The 12854-nt window shown below is 45.4% G+C and overlaps 1 protein-coding gene across 1 annotated transcript in view; it reads left to right on the plus strand.

Annotated features, from left to right (window-relative positions):
• Window positions 1-12854, plus strand: part of CC2D2B (coiled-coil and C2 domain containing 2B) — a 2924037-nt gene that overhangs the window by 1735155 nt on the left and 1176028 nt on the right. Inside the window, exon 9 of the mRNA XM_069611382.1 lies at window positions 9483-9592. Within this exon, the coding sequence (XP_069467483.1) occupies window positions 9483-9592 (110 nt within the window). The remainder of the gene's footprint in view (window positions 1-9482; window positions 9593-12854) is intronic.

Raw genomic sequence — 12854 nt, forward strand, 5'->3', positions numbered from 1 at the left:
GCTGTCTCCTGAACAAGTACGTCCATGGTATTTGCAGGTGTTAAGGGTTCCTCCGGCTCCCTAATCAAAACCTTTGTCGGCGCCACATTTGGAGTCAATGCCTCTGGATCCAGGCACTTGTCACCAATGACAGTGGACAAGTCAAGTTCAGGCATTCCAAAGTTGCCCCTACTTGGCCCGGACATCAGGCTGACGGTTTGCCTGTTTGTCCTAAGCGTCGAAAGTAAGGATTTCGCCGTGGATGTAGTCGCAGAGAAGTTGAACGGATTGATCTGGTTGGACCCAGAATCGTGGGCCGTAGGTTGTCCCTGGAGGTCTTTTGTGGGCCACCCACAGGACTCCACACCCTCCAACAGTTCTGCATTTGACAAGTCGCCGGGGTTGAAGTCGACGATGGGTACAACCGACTTTTTAGTGAACATTGAGGGGACACTGGTGCCAGAGCCGGTCCACGTTTATAAAGTTTGTGGTACGTGCGAGCCTTATGAACCAGTTTAGTAGTAGGCTTAACTGATTTTTTTGTAGCCACCATACGTCTCAGCGGTGAGTCACTTGAGGATTTTGTGTTCGGCCCTGTTTGGATCTTGGGGCCTCAAGAATTTGAAAGAAGGCTTGTGTTGTCCTTTGTAGAAGCACTGGTAACGTTCGTGTTGCCAGGGTCCAATGCACAAGATTCACCCGTTAGATCGGGCTGTGGATCCCCAGTTGGACAAGGGAGACCCAAGCTGGGGTTATTTGTGTTGATCTCTGCCGCCAACTGCGCTACCAATACATTGTCATCCAGTTCGTTACCAACCATTCCCTCTGTGTGAAATGGGGGTGTCCGAAGTTGTTGCCCTCTGCACAATGAGGCGTTATGAACTTGGGCTTCAATCAAAAGAGGCATGCAGGAGGCTGGATAGTCTGGTTCGGCCTTTTCCAAGTCGGTTGGCATTTTGTCAAAACACGCCCCTGCTCCCTTAAGTGCAGTGCCCACTGCCAGTAAGGAGTTGGGATGCAAGGAGCCCATAGTGAAGAGCTGGCTGTTAAAACGAGGAGCTGGTTGTAAAGCCGGCTGGAGCCGCTGGTCAACACCCACTGATTTCATCTGTGTATCAACTTGCTCTTTTGCGGTAGATAGACGCGTCACGGGCCCCGGAGGTGTATGAAGCAGGGCCTTTAGGCAATTTAAGTCGTGAGGTGAATGTACAGATGCAGGCGCTGCCTCGTTGTCTGTCAGTGCATCCAGTTGCAACGACGCAGAGGAAGTATCCGCAGTTGATTTAATGCAAGGGGTTACAGAACGCCTAAGAGGCTGCGTTGTGGGTGAAGAAAGCGATGGCACATTCAGGGTAGAAGTCTTAAGTTTACTCACCCCTGAATATTCCAATTCCAAATCCGCGTGATCTGTAGATGCTGTTTGAGTCTGATTACTTGAAGATAGCGGTCGCCCTTGATCAAACAAGCTCCGGTTCTTGCAGCTCCTTAGCAGCATGTCCTCATCCATCAGCCGCTGGACACCAGACACTCTGCTACGCTTCGCTTCTCAAGGTGGCTAAGAGAGCGAGCATAAGCAGGAGGAGGAGCGTCAATGAGAAGGCAGAAAGGAAAGACTCTGCGAGTCAGCGGGTCCCTTGACAGCAGGCAGGAAAGTCTGTTACGGATAGCACGTTGTCCCAGATACACCAGACACTCTACTACACTCCGCTACGCTTCGCTTCTCAAGGTGGCTAAGAGAGTGAGCGTAAGCATGAAGAGGAGCGTCAATGAAAAGGCAAAAAGGAAAAACTCAGCGAGTCAGCGGGTCCATTGACAGCAGGCAGGAAAGTCTGTAACGGACAGCACGTTGTCCCAGGCACACCAGACACTTTACTACACTCTGTTACGCTTCGCTTTTCAAGGTTTCTAAGAGAGTGAGCGTAAGCAGGAGGAGGAGCGTCAATGAGAAGGCAGAAAGGAAAGACTCAGCGAGTCAGCGGGTCCCTTGACAGCAGGCAGGAAAGTCTGTAATGGATAGCACGTTGTCCCAGGCACACCAGACACTCTACTACACTCTGCTACGCTTCGCTTCTCTAGGTGGCTAAGAGAGCGAGCGTAAGCAGGAGGAGGAGCGTCAATGGGAAGGCAGAAAGGAAAGACTCAGCAGGTGTAGTCCCTTGACAGCAGGCAGGAAAGTCTGTAACGGATAGCACATTGTTCCAGGCACACCAGACACTCTACTACACTCTGTTACGCTTTGCTTCTCAAGGTGGCTAAGAGAGCGAGGGTAAGCAGGAGGAGGAGCGTCAATGAGAAGGCAGAAAGGAAAGACTCAGCAAGTCCCTTGACAGCAGGCAGGAAAGTCCGTAACGGATAGCACGTTGTCCCAGGCACACCAGACACTCTACTACACTGAGCTTTTCGGTCTGCAATTATTGAGGATTTTGTTCTGTTATTCGCAGGTGGCTCACTTTCTCAAAAATCAGGAATTGTCCACCCGCCCTTGTCCTTGGCTGCGAACACTGGCTCTGCTTTGCTGTGCAGAGTCTGCATCTTTTCCCTATTTTGAGGCCTATGGCTTCATGCAAATTAACTACAGTCCTTCTATGGTTTCCCTATATCTTCTAGTACTTCCTTTTTAGAGATTAGTATTGATCAAGCCCTTATAGGTTCCTGAGGTGTCCCTGTAGCTCCTTATGGTTAGTTGCGATGAAGCGATTGCAAGCTAGCTCCATATATGCTTTGCTGTCTTGCATTTTTGCATTTGGCTAGTGAAAAGGAAAAGCTTTTGACAGCATGTATATGTGTCTGTCCTCTATCTAGAGAATGGTGTAAGCATGGTCTTTGTGTGTGCATGTGTGTTTGCGTAACTTTGTGCAGGCGTGCGAGTTTACTTTGTGACTAACGTTGCTTTGTCGTGTTGTCACTAGTGATGTTAGCACGGCTGGTTGTTGTTATTAGTCAACCTGATCCAGTGATGAGGAAACCTGTCTCTGCGAAGACATCAGCTGGATACAGTTTGAATGGTTGTCTAAGAGAATATCTGTTCCCATACGTGGGATACACTGGTTCACCCAGTGGTTGGCCAAACAACGAGTTGCACCTCTTGTTTCTTATCCTTCGGGCTGACATGCGCATAGGGGACATGAGGGTCATTCTGAGGACCCTCTCTTCAGTCCCCCTTCCATTCGACTTGTCAACCACACCTCCACACCTAGTCACTTTCACTTTCGACTGCCAATCTTTGTTACTCTTCCTAAGTGTCCATAAAACCTTTCATGGTCATTGAAACTCCATGTCACGTAACAGCAATCTCCTTCTGGGTTGCACCATACCCATTTTCTCCAATATTCTTTGCAGTCGTTTTGGTCCTCGAACACTACTCCAGTTGGGAACAATGGACACCCTGTTATTTGTGCCATTAGGGTACCTCAAGCTTCTATTATCTTGTTTTCTTCAGAAGTTGTTTCTACTAGTATTTTCATGCCGACAGTCTTCTCTGTCGTCTTTTGGAATTATGTGATGCATATTCTTATCACACAGAGTGTCAGTAGTACTAGTACTAATGCTGCCAGCAACACTTTCAGCCCATTGGCCATCCATGTTGGTACCCATGAGAAGATGTATGATAGCCAACGTTCATCTTTCCCTGCACCTTTCGCTTCTTCCTCCATTTTGGCATGCATTTACGATAACTTGGTAACAGCCTCAGTGAGTGTCCCATTGGCTTCTTCATTTGCTGGAACGAATGTACAGCAACAAGATCTGATCTTGGCAACCACTCTTCCTTGCATTGCTGTGAGGAGATCCAGAACATATCTATTCTGCAGGGCCATTAACCTTACTGCTCGGAGCTCTTCTTTTTTGGCATTGAAGCCCTTAGCGCTGAGTTTATTGTTTGCATCAGCTCCCATCTCGTGATCTGGAGCTATTTTGCGTTTCTGTATGTCTGGACTGCTAGAACAATTGATGCAAAGAATATGTCTGTCCTGTTGAACAATCGCCGCTCTGGTGGTATGTCGTGTAGAGATTCTTCCATTGCTTACGATATCTAGTTTCCTCATTTCACTCTGGTTAAATCTACAGACCTATTCTTTCTTCTGGTAGAGTCCATTTTAGGGAATCTGTCTATCTTGATGTCCTTCTGTGGCTTTACCAATGCTGGTGTGTTAATGAGTACCAGTGAGCATACTCATCCCCAGTTGGGTGGCAGTTTCTCCTATGCCTTGGAACCACAAGCCCATTAGTGATCCAGTAGTACTGCCATTCCAACTTTCATGCCTGGAACTTTCACTGTCTGCTTGGATTCCTTGTTCCCTCAAACCTTTACTGCCCTGTCATTTTGGAAACATAATGCTGCTCCTTTCAGTGGTACTATCGGCATGGGCCCAGGCTCACTCTCTAGCCATGTTAGTTGCTTTGCACTTGCTTCCCATTCTTTTAGGCAATTTTTATTCTCTTCTTGCACTGCACGAACTGGAAGTGTTAGGAGCGTATGTGCTCTGCCCTCTACCACTCCTTCTTTCCATCCTTGAGTTGTGTATACTTGCCCATAAACAAGCATTTGTGGTATTTCCCAATATCCTGGTTCTCCTCTTAATTCTGCTGGTCCTTTCTTGGGACAAGGTCATTCTTTTAATGTTATTGTCTCTACTTTCTGCAGGCTGTCAGTGATATATTGTATAGCTTGGCTCTTTTTCCAATAACTGTCATCATGTATAGTGTTTTTATGTAGCTGTCTTCATAGGGAAAGTTATCTAACTCAAGATTGTCGTTTCCCGTTGGAATCTTCCTCGGGCGGTACACATTGATAGGTACATAAGGCACTGTGCTCTTGCTGCTGGTATTTCAGTTGCCACAAACGTTCTGGAGGCTCTCATGGCATAGGGGATGGGAGCGCAAACATAGCAGCTCTCTCCAGTGGTCTGTTTACCTACTTTAGTCACGTGCTTGTACCACATCTTATTGGATACTCTAATAGTGTCGGCAAGATAGGAATCAACCCCTCCTATATCTACATCAACACTGTGTCTACCTCACCTTACTGGTCTGGCAGTGTTTACCTACCGACCTGACATGGTAGCCGCACCTGCCGGAATTGGGGTTTTGTTAGTAGGGGTCACAGCTTGGTTTTTTACAACGAAAGACATTTGCCCAAAAATTAGGGCAAAAATGCCAAGCGAAAAAATGACACAAGTCAACATTATCACACTTTTAACCTTGTGTAACTTTGGAGATATCGATGAACCATCTGAAATGCGCTAGAAATGCAATATTATGGTGTTAGTACAAATTAGTTTAAGCTCTGTGGTCGCAATGTTGTTCTACTGCAATAAGGAAAAATTGTTCCCACACAATGTGTATTCTAGGGTCATGAAGAACTTCAATCACTGAGGTACTTCCTCAATGAAGTTGTCAGTATGTTTGGGTCAAACAGGGCAGGATAATACGAAAGAAAAAACTGGGAGATGGTTTCTTACACAGTTGGACCTCCTAACGAAATGTACAAATTGGCCTTGTAAGGTTGTGGGTTGAGGGCCTTGGAGAAGCATGGGTCAATGGAGAAATTACAGTTGCTGCTTTCATGATGAATTCTGTCAGTATGCGAAAAGAAAAATAATAAATGAACAGTGTATCCTCACTCTGGATGTGTAAGAGGTCCTTTCCCTATCTCTCGCTCGGGAGCAAGCAATCATAGGCTGGCCTCTGCTGGACTGTAATGCTCTTTGTTGATCCGTTTGTTCGTCTTCTTGTGGGACATTGGACTTTTCGCTGTCGTTGCTAGGAGAGGCTACTGCTCGACAGAGTTTTATGTCACCAAGGAAATTCCAGGCCTTCTTGCCCTTTTCTTTTCTGTTCGATCTGTTACTTCCTCTATTTCATGTAGACCCATGAACCTGGGCTTGAACCAGGTCCTGGTGAAGTCCCGGAGGATTACAGTATCCACAGGGTACAGTTGTGGTGGTTTGAAACATTGTTAATTTGTTTCTGTATGCTTACCCTCTTTCCTTCCTTTGGGCCTCTCCCGTCTTTTCTGTAGTTGGCGAGAAATAAAAGAGGCACGAGCCATCAAGGCAGCGGTGTACTCATACATTACCCGCCCTAAGACATTAGACTTTGTTTCTGCATCTGTCAAAGCTCCGGTGGGAGGAGCCAGGTGAAGTTGCAGGCACCATTCGGTTACCACCTCGTGTGGGGTTAAGTTGTGGGCGGACCCTGGTTTGTTGCACAATGCGAATAATGCTAAAGGCAGACAGTGGAGCCAGCTTTTATTTAAGGTGACGTTTAGCTTGGCGATGTACTATTTGAGCAGCCTGTTGAGGCACTCGCACATCCCGTTTGCCTGCAGGTGGTACGCACAGGAGAATTTCTGTTGAATTCCTAGCAAAGCTGTAATGTGATGGAACATCTCATTGGCGAAGTGAGGGCCAATGTCAGACCGCAGGACCTCACATATGCCCCATCTTGGGAACATTTCTCTAACCAGGATGGGAACAGGGACCAGCTTCGATCCATCGGAAGAACGGGCATACAACCACTATTATGTAGTGGTTGCCCATACATACTTGAAGCATGTCTACCCAATCAACATGAAGGTGTTGGAATGGACCCAGTGGGTGAGGTATGGCTCCTCTCACTACCCTTAGTGTATGGCCTGCTGTAAATTGCTGCAGACAAGGCAGTTAGTCATACATTCTGCCACTTGCTCGGCCAGGTTGGGATAGAACCAATCTTCTCCATTGTGAGCAGAAAGTACATCCTTCCCCATATGGGTTGGATGGTGTAGTTGTGTCAGAGCTGTGTGTAATAATAATAAGGGCGTTACTACCTACCCGTGCTTTCTTGTCACCACATTGCATCTGAAGGTGACATAGAACACCCCCCTATAACCCATAATTCCATCTCCTCTCTGTAATACCATTATTTGTGTCACAGTTAGTGTATTATAGCCTTCCTTAAAAAGCATTGTCCATACATAAGTACGCACCTTAGATGGGGTGTCCATATCTAAGCTGTTCTCAAAATATGCGGCGTGCTTTGCTTCTGCGTCTGCTGATTCGTTGCCCCTGGAGACTGGATCCTGCCCCCTCATGTGGGCCTGGCATTTCGCGACTGCTATGCTTATCAGTCTGCCCAATAAGAGTGCATGCTGCACCGGCAACCCGTCAGCACGTTGGAAGCCCCTCCTTAGCCAGCGTGACAGTCCAGAATGGACTGTAAACATCACATAGGCTGAATCTGAATATACTGTCTCTTCCTTGTTCTTACTCTGTTCCAGTGCTAGTATTAGAGCTATTAGCTCTGCAGCTTGTGCTGAAAAATGTGATGGTAAGCGTACGCTTACTAACACCTTGCACAAAAGAAGTGCAAAGTATGGTAAGTGCTATGCTGCCAGGTGCCGCGTTGGGTGGAAAGTGCACATTTCCAGTGCGGAGCGTGTACCGAGGCAAGTGCCGAGGAAGACAGATGCTGTGGAGATTGGGTGTGAATTGTCAGAAGCCCAGAGGATGCATAAGGGTCCAAGGCACCAATCACAGCAACTGTAGGATTAGCAGAGGAAGGAAGAAGGGAAGGAGGAGGAAAAGAGGAGAGTCGTTAGTTGCTTTCGGTACTTCAGAAGGTCCTGCTCAAGACGCAGAGGGAGGGGAGGGTGTTCCAAAGGAGGGATCCAGCTGAGGAAAGCGAGCAGCCTCTTGCTCTCTGTTTAGCTAAACACTTTACACACAGAGAGTTGGTGCCAGAGGAGCGCAGAGTTCTAGAAGTAGAGTATGTGGTAAGGGAGAGTTGCAGATAGTGTGGTCCCCGGCCCCAAGCAGCCTTGTGGATGATGCAAAATGATCTGAATTTGATCCGTGCAGCAACCGGGAACCAGTGGAGGCTTTTTAGGGCAGGAGAGATGCAGTGCCTGGGCTTAAGGCCAAGGATAAGTCTCACTGCTCTATTCTGGATTAGTTGAAGGGGTTGCAGAGTGGAAGAAGGTAGATTGAGGAGGAGGCTGTTACAATAGTCAAGCCTAGAGAGAACCAGGGCTCGGGAAACATTGAGCTTCTGGGAAGGTGAGAAAAGAGAGAATTCCTTTGAGAAGGAAGAGTTGGAAGTGGGATTGCTTAGCAATGTCCTGAGTGTTAGGGAGGAAGGAGAGAGAGGAGTCAAAGATGACTGTAAGGTTTCTGACTTTAGAGGAAGGAGCAGGGGAAGATCCCAAGGTGGGAGGCCAGAGAAAAGGGAAGAAGGAGGGAGCAGGTGTTCCATTCGGAATGATCGCAGTTTTGCCAGCATTGAGGCAGAGATCATTGGAAGAGCCCCAAGCCTGGATGGCAGACAGGCAGTCAGGGATGAAGGAAGGTGCGTGTGAGTCCGCAGGAAGTCTGTAAAAGAAATGGGTGTCATCTGCATAGCACTGAAAGTTGGGGGAGAAGGAGGAGATGAGATGTGCCAGCTGAGCAAGGTAGATGTTAAAGAGCCAGGGGGAGAGGATAGATCCTTGCGGGACACCACAGGAGGAGAAGGAAGTAAGAGAGGAGAAGGTGGCTTATTTGTCATAATTTTCTTTTATAATGCAACATTTCTCACCCTTTGATATTATTTTTAAAGAAACCTCTCAACGCTGTTTGTGTCCTTTGCAGTCGTTTCTTTTAAATGTATTTTTGAATGAAAGATCTGAACTACCATTTACACAAAGCAGACCTTTTTGTGATAAACTGTGCCTAAAATTAAGTGTACCTATTTGTTTTTTTACAGCTCTGCACATGTTTTTAAGAATGATCTGCTCCTAATCCTACTTTCCTATTGTCTTTTGAATGGTTTATGAGTTTGTCAAAACAGGCCCAAAGTACTATAAAGATGCACGATCTAGCTTCTTTTTGTGAAAGATGCTTGCTTGACGAATGCCCGCTTTTAAAATATTTGTCTCTCTATGTAATGCCAGAGAGACATATCCCATCCCCAGGCTCGTACCTCAATATCTATCTCCCCCATAAGTTTCCATCCTCATATCCACTGAAGCATCATCATTCTTTATATCGGCATATGGCTGTAGTGCTGTAGTGAATGTCTCTGTTTTAAAAATAGCTTGTATGAATATGACTAATTTGCAGTTGTGTCCTTATTTGTTTCTGAGGGCCTGAAGGTAACTTCCTATGAAATTATCTATGCAAAGGTTTAAAATGCCTTGCGACCATTTCTTGTTTGAAAACAATTTTTAAGGTGCAACATTCTTGACTAGCATAGCTTGAGCCAAGTAGGTAACGTTCAGGGCTGACATACCGAGGACCTCATGACTGAACAATCCACCAATGATCTTGTGCTTTACATCTGGACAATTAAAAACTGTCTCAGGCAATCCTTTTAATGAAATGGACCATCTCAGAAGTTTTGCAAGTATTCCATATCTGGAACTAGCAAGATCCATGGAAATATTTTAGCGTTCTTGATTCACAGCATTGATGCGAATGAATGTTTATATCAAAGTAACATTCTATTATGAAGCCAATTTATTGACTGCATACTTCTATTTTGTTTAGGTAACTGTGTATCCATTCATAGAGGTTTCATTCCAGAATACAGTATATCAGACCAGCATTGCGGATGGAGCTCATCCTTGTTGGAATGAAGAGATTCAGCTAGTTTTGAAGTAAGTAACTTAGAATATGTATTCCAAGCAATATTCCCTTTTTTTAAAAATAAAATGTATAAGTCAACACAGATAAATAAGTGTATTTCAACTACATTGATTGTGGTGCAACATTGTTTGGAATGTATATTATGTGTATGTATGCTCCCATATTGATCACCTTCTTTCAGATTGTCAATTGGTTTGGTATCCAGAACACAAGTGTTAGTGGAGTTTTCCTAAAGTCCTACTTGGGGTAAGACTTTAGTAAGCTATATCAGTGGTTTGTAGATCTCCAACTCTTAGCATCAGTCTGTACTACTCAGAGACCTTGGTAGTGTCGTAAGAGCAGTCCGGCTTATCTTATCAGGATGGATGATGTGAGCTGTTGGTAAGTACACTAATCTAGTTAGTAATGCACATCAAAGAAAGACACATTTATATTAAAAAATAGATTTATTATATGTACACAAGAGTCACTGAATAATACTTAGCACATTAAACCAACACACATAGGTGTACTTAACAATACCTTCAAAAGACCACTTCTTAGTTGTTAGTTTCTGAAAGCGCACAACTGTTACAGGAGTTTGACAGGTCTACTGTATTATCGGTAATTACGCGCACCCACAAGGTAATACAGTAATTGCATTTAGTCAGCATACACATATAAGATAGTGATTTTGGGGAAGAAAAACAGTTGGTTAGTGTTATCCTATCAGAGCTTGAGGTTCTAGGGGCAGTATCCCTGCACAGCAACTTTTTTTAAAGTCCACAACGCAACCCTTGCTAAATGGCAGTTTGGATAGGCTTAAAGTCTTGAAAAGCAGCAGAAGTCAAGAGTTCCTGTGGATACTTTCTAATCTCTAGAAAAGAAGATCCAAGAAGACTTAACCAATGTCAGAGACCCTGTTAAAGGACTCGCTAAAGGTACACAATCAGTGGCTTAAGTCAGAGGTAAGAGAGGCTTGCCTTGGACACACTCTGGAATGACTTTCTGGAATAAGGTAAGCAATACCTTTTTCCCCACAGTACCTTAGGTTTGAAGAAAAGGTTTGTGGTGGATGCTCCGCGATGTTTCAGCTCTGGTCCTGACCTCCGGATTCCTTGATCTGATGACAAAAGGTAGAACAATGCACAGGGTCTTTTAGCAGCAGTCCCGAGGGAGGACCTCTGGTACGGCTTTCATCAACATCTTTGGTCACTCTGTGGTTTTGGTGCCTTTTGTGCAGCACCAACAAAGAACACAATTCGCCCGGTCAATCTTCTTTGGTTCCTGCAGTCCCACACTCTGATGAGGGGGTCTAGATGAGTTGGATTGTATCTTTGGTTTTTACTTGAGGGCTCAGGCAAGACTTGGAAGAATTCGGCCTTTCCACAATGATGCACTCGAAATGGGCAACAGGTCTCCTGGTATTCGGGTTCTGCAGCTCTAGAAATTCATAGGACCTCGGGAGATGGCTCAAATCAAAGTTTGTCTTGGGACTGGTTGTTCCCACCAGTCAAAGTGAAGGAGTCATCCTCTTCAGAGTTCCTCTGTCACACAGAAAACAGGGTCAGGGCAGCAGTAGTCGCTTCACGGTGTGGCAAAGGGTCTGCAGGCATCTCTGGTCGTCTTCTTATTTGGTTACTTCAGCTTCCAGTGGTTGACTTGCTTTTCACTCCAGGAGCCTCACCTTTTCTACAGTTCCAGCACTCCCTCCTCTGCAATGTTCATCAGCAGTTTGTTTGTTTGTTTGTTTATTCATTTGGTAATGCGCACCAAACCCTTAGGTAGCTGGGTGCAACAGTACAAGTAGACTTAAAGCTTAGTTACAACACCTGTCACATGCATATACATACATAATATATAATACTGCCACTTCCGGTTGCAGTAGAGTGGTGGCTAGTGCTTACATATTAATAGATACATAGGCAGATACAAGAGTGTGGTCGGGCGTCGCAGGTATCGGTGGAAGGGTTACAGTCTAGGTGTTGGCAGAGCAGGTTATGAGTCATTTGTACGTAGCCATTTGAGTACATTACGTCTAAATTTAAGGTAAGGTTGTTCCATTCTGAGATCTGGTGGGAGATTGTTCCAAGATTGCGCTGCTTTGACTGGAAAGCTGTTGCCACCAGCTGTGGTTCGTTTGAATCTGGGGATCTCTAGCGTGAAGGCATTGGCGGATCTCATGGGGCGGGTAGCTATTCTCCTGTTAATTCGTTCCGAAAGGTATGGAGGTGCTAAGTTGTTCAGACACTTAGAAGTGAGTGAAACTGTTTTGAGGAAGATCCTGTCATTTATTTTTAACCAGTGGACATCTCTTCTAAAATTAGAAATGTGCTCTCTGTTTGGGATATTCAGAGCTGCTCTTAGGGCATTGTCATTGTTTTGCAATCTTTGGATTTTATCCGTAACATATTTATTGGCATATAATCTGGACATTATGAGAGCATTGGCCAGGGTAATACAGCTGGTGCCAGAGAGAAATGGTCTACAGGCACGGATGAGTTTGCAAGTTTCTTGTTTCTTAAGGGTGAGTGAGGATTCAAGGTGAAAACCTAAAGTATTAACATCACCTTGATGAGAGTGTTGTCAATATTGAAGGAGGAGTAGCTAGGGCTAAGTTTTTTAAGATTAGTTTCAGAGCCTAGGATCATTATCTCGGTTTTATCGTCGTTCAGGCAGAGGCCGTGAGATGCCATCCATGCCTGAATGAGGAGGTATATCCTATTTACTAAGGCTGTGTCCTCTAGAAAGTTGCCCGAAAGGGGTATGAGGATCTGGATGTCATCTGCATAATTTGCGTAAGTGACACTCAGTCTGTCCAAGTTATCAAACAAAGGCTTAGTAAAAATGTTATACATAGTAGGTGAGACACAAGATCCCTGTGGTACTCTGCAAGATATTTGAATTGGGTCAGCAGCGGCTGATGGGGAGAAGACTCTCATTGTGCGGTTACCTAATAAGGATTGGACCCAGGCTATGGCCTCCCCTGAGAAGTGGGTAGCCGGCCTGATGTGGTTACATAAAACTGCATGATCCACCAGGTCGAAGGCTGCCGATAGGTCCAGGAGACGTAACATAGCTGTTTTTCCATTATCCATCAGCTCATCAATTTGGGTCTTAAGGTCTAGCAGGGCTGTTTCCGTACCATGAAGGGGGCGGAAGCCAGATTGCCGTGATCCTAGCAGGTGATTAGCTTCCAAATATTTCTGAATTTGAAGGTAGGCTACTCTATCAATGATTTTGAGTAAAAAAGGCACAGTAGTAATAGGTCTGTAGTTGGTCGGAATGGTGGGG

The sequence above is a fragment of the Ambystoma mexicanum genome, chromosome 8 (genome assembly GCF_040938575.1).
Source record: "Ambystoma mexicanum isolate Mex_15411 chromosome 8, UKY_AmexF1_1, whole genome shotgun sequence".
In the NCBI taxonomy this organism is placed as follows: Eukaryota; Metazoa; Chordata; class Amphibia; order Caudata; family Ambystomatidae; genus Ambystoma; species Ambystoma mexicanum.